This window comes from Macrotis lagotis, chromosome 1 (assembly GCF_037893015.1).
Source record: "Macrotis lagotis isolate mMagLag1 chromosome 1, bilby.v1.9.chrom.fasta, whole genome shotgun sequence".
Classification (NCBI taxonomy): Eukaryota; Metazoa; Chordata; class Mammalia; order Peramelemorphia; family Peramelidae; genus Macrotis; species Macrotis lagotis.
In genome coordinates this window covers 245,294,961-245,312,012 of record NC_133658.1, presented here as the reverse complement: position 1 = coordinate 245,312,012, position 17,052 = coordinate 245,294,961, and the positions used below count along the sequence as shown (strand labels likewise).

Here is a 17,052-nt window from a genome sequence, read left to right as displayed (position 1 = left end):
TTAGTCTTATATTTTTAAGACAGTATGGAGTCAGTATGGTTTTTTTATAGGGGAGTGACATGCTCAGACCTGTGGTTTAGGGAAACTATTTTGTTATCTATGTGGAAGATGGGGAGAGGGAAGAGAAAGGCTATTTTGGCATTCAAGTGAGAGATGGTAAGGGATTGAATTTTGGTGGGGTCATGAGAATATAAAGAAGGGGCCATGAGAGACATTTTGGAAGTAGAATTTAGTAAAACTGTTTCTATGTAGGAGGTGAAAAAGAGGGAAGAATAAAGGATGCTTCTGACACTTTGAACCTGAGGAACCAGGAGGATGGTGGTGCCATCATAAGAAATAGAGAAGTAGGAGGAGAGGTAACTTTAGGAAGGAAAATGATGAATTCTAATGGATATTTTAAATTTCAGATACCCACAGGACATCTGTTTTCTACCTGCTGCCTTTATTAATCTCTGTCTTGGTTGAGTCTGTAAAATAGGAGGGCAAGAAGAATTGGGTTCAAATGTTACTTCTAACATGTATCAACTATGAGAATGGGCAAGATATTTAACATCTCTGAGCATAAATTTCTTTGTCTATAAAATGGAGATGATATTTTTACTACCCACTTTATAGGATTGTTGAGAGACACAAATGACAAATTGTATATAAAGTAGTTTGCAAACTTTGAAGTCCTATTTACAAGTTCATTGTTATTTGTGCTGCTCCCTTTCTGCACAAAAACCTCTAAGAAGTCCATATTTGTCAGTGGAGATAAATCTGAAATTCAAAGCTCACCTACCTATTCAATCTCCTTTCCTCTTATTCCCTGTGTTTTAACTTAGCCAGACTTCTGTAACACAAACATGCAGTGCCATCATTATGGATTTTGAGACTGCACATTCATTTCCCTCATTTGCAATGTCCTTTCTCTTTCTATTCACCTATCTGGGGCAACTAGTTGGCATAGTGGATAGAGCACTGGACCTGGACTCAGGAAGACCCAAGTTCAAATCTAGCCTCAGACACTTACTAGCTATTTGATGCAGTTTCTTCATCTATAAAATGAGCTGGAGAAGGAAATACAAACCTCTAGTATCTTTGCCAAGAAAATTCCAAATGAGGTCACAAGTCAGACATGACTGATCAACCTCCACCTATTTACCTCCTACTTCCAGTTTACCTCATCTGTATCTTGTTTGTACAAAACTGTTTGAAGGTTGTCTCCCCAATTAGACTGTGAGACTTCGAGGGCAGGGACTGTTTTTGCTTCTCTATGTATTTCTAGCTTTTAGCATCGTGCCTGATATATAGGGGTTGTTTGTTGACAGCCTATTTTTTAGGGCTCCAGTTCTACCTCACTAAGAAGACTTTTCGACAGCTCCAACTTTAAAATGACCTCCCCATCTTTGAACTATTTTCTGTAACATTATTCTGGCATTTAATTCTATACTGCCTTCCATCGTGTATGTTTCATAGATGTGTGATTTTGTCTCCCCAGCTTAAAGTTTCTGGAGGATAGGAGGATTATATTTTCCCCACAGGGTCACTTTAAACATAGTACATGCTTATAGCATAAAAAGTCATTACTTTGCCTTTTTTAAGGGAACTTTTGCATATGTGCTTCCAGTCAGCTTCAATCATATATACCCTATTAGAGGTAATACTCTGGGGATCTGTTCCACTGTTATTGGAAACTCCGTGGATGTTACCAGAAGTCAATATTACATCTCTTGCTTTGACTCATTTGTTTAAGCTAGTCCCCCATATCAAGACTGTAGTGTAATAAAGTAGAAAAAGGACTGGATATAGAATCAGAAGGTTCTATATTTGAATTATGAACTAACTCTTAGTTTCTGTATATTCCTATAAAAAAAGTCACTTGACCATTCTGGGCCCCAGTTTTCTCATCTGAGATCTCTAACCATGTGCAATGAGTTATTTGACCTTTTCTCTTAGAAAGAGACAGAAAGAATAACACTTGTTAGTTCTATAAAGATATTGGAAACTATTATAGTAGCAGAGAGAAAGAGAAAAACGGGGGGGGGGGGAGTGAGAGATGGAGAAAGAGAATGAGAGAGGGCTTATTTCCAGGATGGGTCTTTATATTTTTTATTCTTTTTTCTTTGGTTTTTGCAAGGCAATGGGGTTAAGTATTTTGCCCAAGGTCAAACAGCTAAGAAAATATTAAGTGTCTGAGGCAAGATTTTTAACTCAGGTCCTTCTGACTCCAGGGCCAGTGCTCTATCTACTGGGCCACCTTGCTGCCTCTGAGATGGGTCTTTAAATGACTATGTTAGCTGCTATTCTTTTAGCTCTTCATGTCCTCCCCAACATCTCTCATCTTGTCTCATTCTCACCATTCACACAGTCAACACCCTAGCCTATGTCCTAGTCATTTCTCACCTGGACTGTTGCAACAATGGATAGAGTACTGGGCTTGGTGTCAGGAAGACTTGAATTCAAATGCAGTCTCAGGTACTTAATAGCTGTGTGACCCTGGCAAAGTCATCTAACCTCTGTCTCTGTTTTTTTCTACTGAAAAATGGGAATAATAACAGCACCTCCCTCCTAACTCTGTTGGGGAGATCAAATGAAGCAATATTGGTAAATCACTCAGTACAGTTCTCAATAGTAGGCACTATAGAAATGTTTATTCCCTTTCCTTCTCCCCAACAGCCTTCTATATGGTTTCTCAGTATTGTCTCTCCACTCTCCCATCTCTCTTTCTGTCAAACTGATTTTTACTAAAGGGCATATCTTATCTCATCCCTCCACTTCTTAGTAAACTCTGGTGTCTCTTATTTCCCTACAAGACCAAATATAAACTCCTGTAATACTTAAAACCCTTCACAATCTGGTTCCAACCTACCTTTCTAGCTTTCTAGCTGGCCTCCTGACTGTTTTTCAGAGTTAGCACTCTTGTCTTTTCTCTTTCTGCCTCTGCACTCAATGACCCCCATCCCTGGAATGCAGTCTCTCCTCTCCTGCAGTCTCTTCCTCTCCTTCTGTCTTCTTTCCAGAATCCTTGATTTCCTTAAAAGCTCAACTCAAGTGCCACCTTCTTCAGACTTTCCTGATCCCTTTAACTATTAATATCTTCTCCCCAAATTTCTATGGATCATATTTTTTTGTGTGTATGTAAACACATGCATATATCTGTATATATGCACACCCACATATATACATAGATATATGTACATATGTGGTTTTTATGTATATATTATATGCACATATGATTTATATATGTATGTGTGGTTTATAGATGTATGTATACATGATTTATATGCATGTCTATATATATGAGTTTTATGTGTATTATATATATGCATATATATACCTTGTCTCTCTCTTCCTCAGGCTAGATTGCCCTCGAAGGCAGGGATTTGGATCCTCCCTGCCTAGCCCAGTCACTGGCACACAGTGGGATTCATAATATATGCTTGTTGATTGATTGTGTTGCTGGAAGTGGGACAGCCCCATTTTATTATCTGTTTCCGGCTTAGCTAGTGGCAGTCTCAATGGGTTTTGTGCCCACACTGACCTCATGAACAAGACTGCTTTGTTGTAAGTGTATTCTGGTCTATAACCATCTTATTCTGCTTAGGTGCTCAAGGACAAAGCAAGAATTTCCAGTCAACTTTTTGTCTACTGTATCCATTGGCTCATTAATGAAAGTGTTGGCATCCTCCAAACTTGGGTATTGGAAAATTCTCTAGTAGTACTAAATAAAGGAAGAAGAGGGTTGTCTCTGGTATAATGAGCTCTAGAAAATTAAAGTTACTAGGGAAGAAGTCTCTTGAATTGTGGGGATTTTTTTCTATTAAGTGGGACTTTCTTACCTGAGCTTCCCCAACTAATGGATCAGTATGTTCTCAGTCGCAGCCACAATTATCTGACAGACATATTTCATCTTAGCTAAAAAAACTGATATTCCTGATATTCTTGGGTCATTACTAACACATTCTGCATGTGCCATTTGACTTTGTTATACTATATTTCAGCTTGTTGGGAAAGGGGTACTAGGGGCAGCACTAGGAGCTTTGGGGGACGAAGACAATCAGGAAAGTCCTTATTTGGAGCTTGAGCTGAGTCCTTCAGTCTCACATTTCTAACTGTCTTTCCAGGATCTCTTGGAGATCTCATATACATTGTAAACCCAACATATCTAAAACTGAAGTTATCTTTCAGACCTTCCCTTCTTCCTGACTTCCCTATTACTGTGAGAGTGCCACTATCATAACTCCTCACTCTAACCACTCCCATGACATTCAGTCAATGGTTAAGTCCTGAGGACAATGAATCTCTTCTCTTGGGCATGTTCACTGGCTGTACCCCATAATGGGAATGCTCTCCCTTATCACCTCTGCTTCTTACCTCTCTTGGCTTCCTACAAATCTCAGCTAAAGGCTTACCACCTGCAAGAAACCTTTTCCTCCTTATTCCTGGGGCCTTCCCTCTGAGAATACCCCCAATTTATCCTGCATGTTTCTCTTTTGTACAGTTTGTATGTTCTCTCCCCCCCCCCCATTAAACTGTGAATTCCTTGATAGCACAAGCTATTTTTTTTTTTGCCTCTCTTTATATCCCTAACACTTAGGGATATGTGTGTGTGTATATACACATATATACATATATGCACTTGGCACATAGTGGGCATCATTTGAAAGAAGGGTTCAAAAGGATTCAAAAAAGCAAAGATTAGGCAAACTTGTAGACATGGGTTCAGCTCATTGAAAAGCAAGGCCATAGGGGTGGCTAGGTGGCACAGTGAATAGAGCACCGGCCTTGGAGTCAGGAGTACCTGGGTTCAAATCCAACCTCAGATACTTGATAATTACCTAGCTACGTGAGCCACTTAACCCCATTGTCTTGAAAAATCGAAAGAAAGAAAGAAAGAAAGAAAGAAAGAAAGAAAGAAAGAAAGAAAAGCAAGGCCATGAAAAAGAATATCTTGTGTGAAGAACAGCAAGAAAACCAGTCTGGTTAGACTGTGTGATGAGGACTGATATAATAGGGCAAGAGATGAAATGGGAATTCCCTTGTAAAGACTAAAAATTTCATTTTAGAGGTAAAATGAATTCACCAGAGCATGAATTCTTAACTCCAAGGGATCTGGAAGTTGATTTCAGAGGGTCCATGAACTTGAATTTGAATAGGGGGAAAAAATTACATCTTTATTTTTCTACCTTCCAAATGAAATTTAACATTTTTTTCAATTAGGAATGTAGGCAACAATATATGAAGTCAAGGGACAGCTAGATGGTATAGTGGATAGAGCACCAGTTCTGGAGTCCAGAGCGACTGAGTTCAAATCTACTACTAATGATACTACAAGTGTGACTCTGGGCAAGTTATATAACCTCAACTCCCTCACAAAAATATATAAATAAATAATAAAAAATATATGCAGTTCATAATCTTCCCCAGACTACCAGGTCTATGACATATACAAAAAATGATTAAAAATCTATTGAACTAAGGAATGACACAGTTGGATCTGTGATTTTTGAATATCACTTTGCAATTATGTGGAGGAAGTACTGGACAGAATGTGGAGAAATCTGAAGAACTAGACAGCTAAACATCTTTGCTTTCTTTTTGTTTAGAATTTTTATGTTTATCAGTCTCACCTGTCCCTCTAGATAATAATCAACAAGCTAAAACTGTTGTTATGCTGTCATATTCAACTTTTCATGACCCTATTTGGACTTTTTTGGGGCAAGGATACTGGAGTAGTCTTCCATTTCCTTCTTCAGCTCATTTTATAGATGAGAAAACTGAGGCAAACAGAGTTAAATGACTCACCTAGGATCATAGAACTAGTATCTGTGGGTAGATTTGAACTCAGGTCTTCCTGACCCCAAGCCAATCTTATCCACTGAACCACTTTGTGTGAACCACTCCATGTGTACACATAGTATCCCTGGTGAATTCTAAGTTCCTTGAGGACAGGAACTATATCTCCAGCACCTGGCATAGTGGCTGGTATATAGTTAGTAATTAATAAGTGCTTGTTAGCTGATTGGTCAGAGTTGAAGGCCAGGATTGGGGGCAGGAAATCAGTTAATAAGCAATGGAGGATTTCAAGGAGGAAGTAAAGTTTTACTCCTTTTTTCCTATTTAATTGTAAAAGGCTAAAGATTTGGCTAAGGATCTACACTGAGATACGCACATCTTCTAAGACCCTTGAAATCCCAGTGATCCATCCAATGTTAGAGGGCCACTTACAGCAAAGTAGTTGCAGTTTTGTTTGAAATTAGCTTCTCCTCCCCTCTCTCACCCTTCTCCCGTGGTACCCTTCAGGTTATCAGACTGAGATATAGTGGGCTCTGGGCAGTTTCCCTGGGTAGTGTCCTTCACAGGGCTCTAAAGTCAAGGGGTTGTGCATGAAGGATTTGGAGGTGGTCTGCCCCAGCTGGGGATTTTGGCTGCCTTCTTTGGCCAGAAACCAAACGTGTGGAAAGGGAACAGGAGCTGAATAAAAAGCTTCTCTGACTGCCAGCAGTGGGGGCGAGGGATGGCTAGAAACAGTGGAGGCCTTCACTCCTCCATTCTTACTTCCCATTCCAGATTTGAAAAAAGTCACTTCTCTTTCTCCTCAGTTTCCCCATCAAAGCACGAAAGTGCTAAATGACTTGGTCATCATCTCGTGAAGATGGATTGTGTTCAGGGAGAATCCTGCACAGCTCTGGCCTCTCAGTGACTGGGGTGGGGGGGGGGGGGTGCGGGGGGGTGGAGAAGGCAGAGGCTGGGTTGGATCTGGTGCATGCGTTTGGAGGTCTGCTGCATCCTGTTGCCTTATATGAAAGTTGTTTGAATTGCTTCTGAATTCTCTTGCAGTCTGCTCAATCCTGAGTTCCTCTGGGACCCTGCCCCCACCATTGCTGGAGGAGGCTGGGTGGAGCCTTCAGGGAAGCTTTTGAGGGAGATAACCCACAGCTGTTTGACCATCGAAAGCCCTGGGCAGAATGTCTTGCTCCCTATTGTCTTCCAACGTCATTTCCAAGGTTTTCTCTCGCATGCACTTAGTTATCTGCTGCAGCCTGTTTTCCTAATTGGGGAAAGAGGACACTGGCAAGCCCAAAATTGGATTGGGATTGAGAATACCTCTATAGATCTGTGCTGCCGTTTTGCCAACTGACACATTTTGGGCTTTTCTTTGAAGAAGTCTTTTTTTCTCTGGGTTGTAGTTTTCCCCATCTGCTAAAAAAGGAAAATTATCCCTGCCCCCCTTTCTTTGTCCCAGCGGGGACATGAGAATGAAGGAGACTGTTTAAAAGGCATTAGGAGTCAATATCATGAAAGACGGTGGGCAGTGGAATACAATGCAGGGGGGGAAGTTCTGTTCTCAGATGTGGCTTTCTTTTCATCCTTTTTTTTTTTTTTCCAAACCCTTTTCTCCATTTCTGGAAGACAGCCCTGTCCTGACCCGCCCTGGGTTCGCCTCTTCTCTCTCTGCTTTATTTTGGAATCACTTCCTACTCCCCCCCCCCCCCCCCCAGTACTTCTTTTCTGGCCTGCTCTCCCTCCCTATCCTCCCTGTTCAAAGCCCCTCCCTTCTTCCACCCTTCCCTACCCCCATCCCTCCCTCCCCACACTTGGGTTAATTAACTCAGTACAGGCCTGGGGTTTCAGATTAATGGCTCCCAGATGCCAGCACTCTTCTGGCTCTGGTTTTGGCTGTGGAGAAGCAGTGCCCAGGGACTGGATTTACCTCCCACCATAGTTCTCAATCCAGCTGTTCTTGTTCACCCTGAAGAACAGCAGAGGCTCCTAACTGGCATGGGACAGAAATGTGAGGTCCAATAGGCTTGGCCATTGAAGTGAAGAAGAACTTTGTAACTTGGGCTTCTCTAGATGAGACTGTGTAGTACTTTCCAAATTGCGCACATAACATTGTTTGGCAGCAGTGCACTGGGTCACTGGCTTTTCTGAATTTCTGTGTCTTAATCAGTAAGATGGACCCAGTGATCCTTTCCTAGCTCTCAGAGCTGACTTTGGAGAGTCCTGTAGGCACTGTGTAAATATAAAAGGTAACAATAAAACATACTTACAAAAAAGAAAAGGTGAGGATACTAAATTAGGACAGTGTCAGAATAGTCATCTAGTCTGAGCATTTCTTCCCCTAAAAGTCCTACTTTGTTAAGCAACCCACTTTCTGACTTTTCCCAGCCAGAAATGATCTTAACTCATCCCCTTGTGCTGCTGTTTATCCCCCTCCCAAGATTGTTCTGTTTGTTTGTACTATTCCCTCCCAGCTGTACAGATGTAAAGATTCCCCACCACAGCCCATTCTAAAAACACAAACAGACATCACAGAACTTTAGAGAGCATGAAGACTATTAGGAAAGGAAGTCCCAAATGGGAACGAGGTTGGGTACCCATCAAACAGGAGCCTTAGATTGGAAGAGGTGCTTGAGCTTTTTAGCTTAGGACTCAAACTGACTAGCTTTGGGCAGACAACTTCTACCTTCTATGCCCCAGTTCTCCTTTTGGCAGTTGGTGTAAAAGAGTAAAAGATTGAAAATAGAGATGACTTGGCCTGAAAGGGCCCCTGTGGAGATTCAGTATAGCATTATGACTAAGGCTACCCTGGCTTCCTGAACACTGGACCCTAGGCTTTCACTCTAATAGGGAAAAATATTACATCTGGTCCTTACATTACCTGAGGCCCTCTCCATTGTAGCAGGACCTGCAGGAGAAGTTTATATGATCACCTGTGATGGTGAGCAGTAAGGACCCATAAGTGAGACTGAGGCAGAAGGAAGAGTTTCTTTTTTCTTGCTTTTGCAAAATATTTTCAGCAACATTTAGTAATGCATTTTTTCCCTTATATTCTCATTCTGTTGGGTATAGTGAATCCCTTTGGTATAAATTAAGTGAATGATACCCAGGGTCAACAGATCTCCAAAGAAGAAGCAGAGTACTAGTCTAGGTTATTTCAATTTGGTCCATGAACTTCTGGCTTTGGGATGCCTCCCTGGCTGAGGTCATGTCAGAGATGGGTGTACCACTTGTTCAGTGAGTGCCAGATCTTACCATCTGGTATACTTCATGAAAAAGCAACAAGTGTGTGGAATTGTGGAACAGTTGGAGGCAGAAAGAAGGGAGATGTTGCCTTTTTTCTGCCCTTCTGTCTGTATTCTGGCACCTCTGAATTCTATTCTGAGCTAGGACTCTGGGACCACAGGATTAGCTGTTCTGTTAGGGTTACTATGTTGTAAGTAAGAAGGAAAATGAGAGGAATAGGATCAAAGAATCAAGTTCAGCTACAGGATCAGCAGTAGCTTGGCACAGCCCTAGAAAGGAGATAGGACAGAAGAATGAATAGAAGAACCCAACCTTGAGTAAGTCATTTAAGTTCTAGGCTGTTGTTTTTTCATCAGTGAGCTAAAAGTGTCTTGGTATTGCTGACTATAGAAAATCCTTGGGCATTGAAATTGAAGACTAAACATTATCCTCCATATATTGCATTCTCTTTTTCTCCCCCAAAATCCTTGCCTCTCTCTGACACCTATACATAGCTAAGGCTGTCTTTTTTTTTCTTCCTATAGACAGCTTCGAGGCCAACTCAGCCTTGTGATCATTGCCCGACTATTGGGACAGACAAAGGTCCTCCCTCTCTGGAAGGAGAACACTCAGGTGAGTTTTAGGTTGAAACAGCATGTAAATTTGAGGTTATATCACTATGTCCCACACACATCTAATTCTCTATACCAGATGTATAACAGAAGAATTCTACAGTGGTGGGGAGGAGGCTGAACATTACAGTAGCCATAGTAAACTCTTGACATGACCTAAAAACTAATCAGTATATATTTATAGAGAAACTTCCATGGGTTCAATTCTGTGTGAAGCATATTATTTTATGGTAGATAGACAGAGTATGGTCAGATGATAGGGAAACTTGAAAGTTGAGTAAAATGCCTTCTTAGTAGGTGTGGAGGGAGAAAATTTGGAACTCAGAATAGAAAAATAAATGTTTTTTTAAAGAAAATTAAGTAGCTGAGTTTTTTCTCTTCAATAAATCATGAAATCTGCTTAAAAGCAGATTAAAATTAGAAGAGTTTGAACCTAATGTAATAATCAGTTATATTCTTTAACCAAAGAGAGACATACGAACTGCTGATTTTAAAAAAACTCACTAGGCAATGGTATACATTTACAAGATGGTTAATAGTGGAGAAAAACTATGGAGTATAGGAGACTCTTGTTAGGGGAATCTGGGATTGATGAGGACCTGGCTTAACTGGAAGCAATGGAAATAGAAAGGAAGAAGTAGTTCTAAGAAATATTTCAAAGGAAGAAATGGAAGACTTAGTGACAAATGGAATAAATGGGTTGAAGAAGAAGCCAAAGGAAGAAATCAGAAGAAGAGAAACTTTGAAGAATGAGAAATCAAAAATAGCTTTCAAATTTCCAGTCTGAAAAATCTAGAAGAATGAGCCCTACCACAGACAGGAATAGGAAGTTTGGGAAAAAGGAGCTAGTGTGAAATTGAAGAGAGACAGCCTGGCACAATAGGAAGAACAATGGGGTTATCAGAAGGTATGTATCCTAGTAAGACCCAACCTTTGGTTAACTGTATGACCTTGAATAAGTCATTTAAGTTCTAGGCTGTTGTTTTTTCATCATTGAGCTAAAGGGAGCTAGATCTCGAAAGTGTCCATCAGTCCTAATGTTCAATTTTGTTTTGTGGAAGTTGAGTTTAGTGATATCAGAAGCAAATAGAAATAGGCAGGAAATATAGACCTCTCTGAATCATCATCATACAGATGCTATTAAAGACTCACTGTATGCCAGGTAAATACTTTGGGGTAGAAGAGAAGGAAAAGGGCTATAAGCAGCAATGTATTGGCAAATTTTTAACAACCAACTCTCCAGAAAAAAAAAGTTTGCACCACACACTTTTAAATTTAACCTGCGTCATTATCATTTTATCCAACATTTTTTAAAGTCTAGGCAATCATCAAAACAATAAATCAAGTCTTTCATTTGCAGCATTTGCCAATTTCTGAGTATAAATGCTCAGACTGAAAATTTAATGATTGACTCGATCGACTGCACACACTGATGAGAATCAAATTCTTTTTTTAAAATTTTATTTATTTAAGACAATGGGATTAAATGACATGCCCAAGGTCACACAACTAGACAATTATTAAAGTGTCTGAGGCCACATTTGAACACAGATCCTACTGACTCCAGGACTGGTGTCAGGACTGAGCTACCTAGCTGCCCCCAAAATAGTCCTTTTTTTTTTAAAGGTCTTTGCAAGGCAAATGGGGTTAAGTGGCTTGCCCAAGGCCACACAGCTAGGTAATTAAGTGTCTGAGGCCGAATTTGAGCTCAGGTACTCCTGACTCCAGGGCCAGTGCTTTATCCACTATGCCACCTAGCTGCCCCCAAATAGTCCTTTCTTTCCAGGAGCTTATATTTGTTCTGAGAAGAAATGATATGTACACATATTATGCTTTGGTTTTTTTAATTTTGTTTTACAAGGTCATGGGGTTAAGTGACTTACTTGCCCAAGGTCACACAGCTAATATGTGTCAACAATCTGAGGCCACCTTTGAACTTGGGTCCTCCTGATTCCAGGGCTGGTGTACTCTCCACTGTGCCACCTAATTGCCCCACATACTATGCTATGTATAAAATATACAAAGATACAAAATATATACAAATAAAATACAATGTAATTTTGGGTGAGAAGATTGAGAGAGAAAGTTGATTAGAAACTACCTTATGTAGTAGGAAGTATGATGCTTTGAGTCTCCCAGGAAGCTAAGCTGGCAGATAAACCAGTACTATCACCTGCTTAGTCCTATAAATGTGCCTTTCCTAATGCAGTTTACATTATCTTTTTTGAATACCATATCCCACTGTTGGTTCATTGTGGTGCATGCAGTCCTCTAGACCTTATTTTGTAAGCTGAACAGCTTCTAGTCATACCTCCCCTATTTTGTACTTGGGCGGTTAATTTTTTGAACTCAAGTGTAATAAAAGACATTACATTGATTCCTATTAAGTTTCATCTTACTCAGTTTGACTCAGTATCCTGACTTCATAAGATTTTTTCAAATCCTTACTCAAAGGAGGATTGCAGGATCGTGGAATGATAAATCAGGAACTGGAAGGGATCTTATAAAGAAGCTGGCACCCAAAGTGACTTGCCAAAAGTCCCATATATATTAAGCAGCAGGACCTTTGACTCTAGAGAGAGTGGTCTTTCCACTGTGTCATCCTATCAAGTATCTTTCCAGTTTTTTGTCATCCCATTGATTAAAAAATAAAAGCAAAACTTTAAACAGCCTAGGACTAAGTAAAGAACTCAAGGAGTTCTCCATTCCTTCTAAAGTCATGTTGAACCATTAAAGACTATTCTTTGGTTTCAGCTATTCAAAGATTTCTAGATCTTCTTCCCAAGTGTTTTTGTCTAGTTCACAGTTTCCTATATTTTCTATGACAATAGCTTGGAAGACTTGGTCAAATGTTCTGATAAAATTTAGTGAAAGTATACCTATAACATTTCTTTGAATTACCAGCCTAATTACTCTGTCAAAGAAGGGAAATGAGCTTAGTCTGGCATGAACTACCTTGCTGGGTTATCATCCATGTTGACTTTTTTGCATGTTCATTAACTATCCTTAATGATCCATGTATAATTTTTCCAGAAATAAAGATTTAGCTCATTGGCCAAGAGCTTACCATCTCTATCCTCTTCCCTTTTTTTTTTTTTTGAAGAGGAACTAAACCTAACCACTGAATGAACCTATGAGGCTCCATTTCTTCATGAGGTTTTAGTAGACTATAAGTTGAATAAGTAGTGTTTTATGGCAACCAGAAAAACTGGGGGTGGTGGCAGTTATCCTAGGTTCTCAAAGAGGATCAAAATGATCACCTTGCAAGAGTCTCCTAATATTCCAACTGTATCTGATCAAACCAATAGGAACTCAGAATGCATTAGTAGTACATGTGAACAACTGGGCTGGATAGCAACTAGAAAACCTAAAGCACTAAGTCTATAGGGTTTCATTGTGTCTAGAACTAGGGCAGGACCAGCTGACTAGACCACATCTAGAACATTATGTGTAGTCATGGGCTCCATATTTTAGGAAAGTTATTGGGTTTTTAAATATATTATTATATATTTATATTTTATGTTTTTTAATATATCATTTTTTGCAAAGTTTTGTTTTCATGATATGCATATATCAAAATTGAATGTGTTGAGAGAAAAAAATGTCCTTAAGAAAGAAAATAATTAGGGATAGCAAAATTATATAATATATAAGATGACTTTTTAAAAGTTGAAGATAACAATCATTGGTCTTTTTTTAAACTCCAAAGTTCTTTCTCTGGATACAGATGGTATTCTTCATCACAGATCCCCTAAAATTGTCCCTGATTATTGTACTGATGGAGTGAGCAAGTCCATCAAGGTTGATCATCACCTCATGTTGTTGTTAAGGTGTACAATGTTCTTCTGGTTCTGCTCATCTCACTAAGTATCAATTCATGCAAGTTTTTCCAGGCTTCTCTGAAATCCTGTCCCTCTTGATTTCTTTTCTTTCTTTTTTTTTTAGCCCCTCCTGATTTCTAATAGAACAATAGTGTTCCATCACATACATATACCACAGTTTGTTCAGCTATTCTCCAATTGATAGACATCCCCTTGATTTCAATTCTTTGCCACTACAAACAGAGCTGCTATTTTGGTATTTGTGAGGTTTTACCCTTTTTCATGATCTCTTCAGAATATAGACCCAATAGTGGTATAGCTTGGTCAAAGGGTATACACATTTTTATTGCCCTTTGAGCATAATTCCAATTTACTTTTCAAAAAGATTAGATCAGTTCACAGCTCCAACAACAATGCAGTAGTGTCCCAGATTCCCTACGTTCCTTCCAACATTGATCGTTATTCTTTTTGGTCATATTGGTCAATCTGAGAGGTGTGGGGTAGTATCTCAGAGATGGTTTAATTTGCCTTTCTCTAATCCGTCTAATCAGTAATAATTTAGAGCAGTTTTTCTTATGATAAATTTTGATTTCCTCATCTACAAATTGCCTTGGCATATCCTTTGACCACTTATCATTTTTTTATAAATTTGACTCAATTCTCTATATATTTTAGAAATGAGTCCTTTGTCAGAAACATTAGTTGTAAATTTACTACATTTCTTTTGATCTTGGTTAGAGAGGTTTTGTTTGTGCAGAAGCTTTTTAATTTAATGTAATCAAAACTATCCCATTTGCTTTTTTTGTTTGTTTGTTTTTTTGCAAGGCAGATGGGGTTAAGTGGCTTGCCCAAGGCCACACAGCTAGGTAATTATTAAATGTCTGAGACCGGATTTGAACCCAGGTACTCCTGACTCCAAGGCCGGTGCTTTATTCACTATGCCACCTAGCTGCCTCCTGTTTGCTTTTTATAATGTTCTCTATCTCTTCCTTTGTCATAAACTGCTCTCCTTCCATAGATCTGACAGGTAAACTATTCCTTATTCTTATAATTTGCTTATAATATTGTCTTTTATGTCTAAATACTACACCCATTTTGACCTTATTTTGGTATAGGGTATGAGATGTTGGTCTAATCCTAGTTTCTGCCTTATCATCCCAGTTTTCCTAGCTGTTTTTATTGAAGAATGAGTTCTTATCCCAGAAGCTGGACTCTTTGGTTTATCAAACAGCAGATAACTATAATCATTTCCTGCTGTCTCTTTTGCACCTAATCTGTTCCACTGATCTACCACTCTGTTTCTTAGCCAGTACCAGACTATTTTGATGACAAATGCTTTATAATATAATTTTAGATCTGGTAAAGCTAAACTGCCACCTTTTGTATTTTTTTTTTCATTAAACCCCTTGATATTCCTAATTTTTTGTTTCTCCATTTGAATTTAGTTACAATTTTTTCTAGCTCACTTAAATAATTTTTTGGAAGTTTGATTGGTATGGTATGAAATAAGTAGTTTAATTTAGGTAGAATTATCATTTTTATTATATTAGTTCAGCCTATCCATGAGCAGTTGATATTTGCTCAGTTATTTAGATCTAATTTTATTTGTGTGAAAAGTCTTTTATAGTTCTTTTCCTAGAGTTTCTGAGTCTGCCTTGGCAGGTATACTCCCAAGTATTTTGTGTTGTCTGATGCTATTTTATTTTATTTTATTTTTTTTAGGTTTTTGCAAGGCAAATGGGGTTAAGTGGCTTGCCCAAGGCTGTACAGCTAGGTAATTATTAAATGTCTGAGACCGGATTTGAACCCAGGTACTCCTGACTCCAGGGCCGGTGCTTTATCCACTGTGCCACCTAGCTGCCCCGTCTGATGTTATTTTAAATGGGATTTCTCTTTCTAACTCTTTCTGCTCTATCTTATCAGTAATATATAGAAATGCTGAGGATTTATGTAGGTTTTTTTAATTTCACGAAACTTTGCTAAAGTTGCTAATTGTTTCCAGTAGTTTTTTTAAGATGATTTTTTAGGGTTCTCTAGGAATACCATCATGTCATCTACAAAGAGTGAGAGTTTTGTTTCTTCCTTTCTAATTCTAATTAGTAAAGTTATTGTTAAGCTAGAGAGTGTCTTGAAGAAGACAGCTAGAATTATCAAGAGTATATGAGGATTAAACTGAAGATTCTCACTTGAAGGAAGTGGAAATATTTTGCAAGAAGAAAGGACTTGGGGGAGGGGGAAGAGCATGTAATTGTCTTCAGTTATTTATATCTTCAATTTATCATGTAGAAGAGAAATCAATTTGTTTTACTTGGCCCCAGAAGATAGAAATAGGAGCAACAGTTTGAAGTTGAAGACTTAGATTTGATATAACAATAAACTTTTATCACCTAGAGCTAAAGATAGAATAGATTGTTTTATGTAGTTAGTCAATTCCTTCTCATTTGATAACTCCAAGCAAAGATTTACTACTTATCAGGTATGTGACAAATGGGATTTTTGCTCCCATAGACATTGAATTACTGTAAGGTTGCTTCCAATTTTGATATGCTAAGATTCTCATATAGGATCCCCAGGACATCAACAATGGGGGAAAAATCTAGAAAGATTCATATGAACTGATACAAATTGAAGTTTGTCTAATAGTAGCAATATTGTGAAGAAAATGAATTCTGAAAAACACAGTAACTGATCAAGATTATGACTGATCATAATTTCAAAGGATTCATGATGAAACATGCTATCCACCTCCAAAGTAAGGTTGGATGTGCTGAGTACAAAATCAAGCTTATTTCGTTTTCTCTTTATTGCGTTTTCTTTTTCTTTTTTTCTTTTTGGACTTGGCTAAGGTAGAAATTTCTTTTGAAAATACATATATGTGATGCCTTTTATTTTTTTAACTTCTCAGTGTACAAGGGATGAGGGAGAGGGAGATGGAGGCAGGAGGAGAGAGGGAGAGGGAGAGGAGAGAGAAAGAGAGAGAGAGAGAGAGAGAGAGAGAGAGAATTTAGAATTGAAAATAAAACAAAATTCAATTTACAAAAGAATTGGAAACTGAACTAATCTCAGATATTAAGTGGTGTGTGGTGTTAAAGTTGCCATTCTATTGGGTGACTGATGGGGTATGAGAAAGTAAACAATCATTCTCTCTTGGAAAAGTCCAGCATCAGTGTTGATGCCACTTTGAGATTGTTCCACTATTGGCATCATCATGGGAGCCATGATAAACAAACTCATATTCCTTACTCCAGAATAGAAAGAAATAACCCAGCCAAGGGAGGCCTCTTTCCTCAAGTAATTATTTGATTCCTGGTGTGAGCTGTTTGCTTTTCATGGCTGAATGTTTGGCATGATGTCTCACAACTTCAGGCAGTTTACAATCTGTATCCTTACACTACCAGTACCTGTCACAACCAAAATAAGCCCTTATCCTAAGGTTATTAGAAGCAGGTGTATATGTGTGTGTGTGTGTGTGTGTGTGTGTGTGTGTGTGTGTGTGTCTGTGTCTGTGTGGTTATTTCTTAAGTGATTCATCCCTCTAATTCAGCTTTCTAGTGCTATACCCACAGCCCGGAAACGTAGAAAGAATAAGCAATCAACAAGTAGAATAG

The 17,052-nt window shown here is 38.8% G+C and overlaps 1 protein-coding gene across 8 annotated transcripts in view; it reads left to right on the top strand.

Moving 5' to 3' along the window:
• FAM178B (family with sequence similarity 178 member B) overlaps window positions 1–17,052 on the top strand; it is a 186,213-nt gene that overhangs the window by 132,195 nt on the left and 36,966 nt on the right. For all 8 annotated transcript variants that reach the window (XM_074210044.1, XM_074210047.1, XM_074210046.1 and 5 more), the window contains one exon: window positions 9,537–9,624. In XM_074210044.1, coding sequence (XP_074066145.1) covers window positions 9,537–9,624 — 88 coding nt within the window. The remainder of the gene's footprint in view (window positions 1–9,536; window positions 9,625–17,052) is intronic.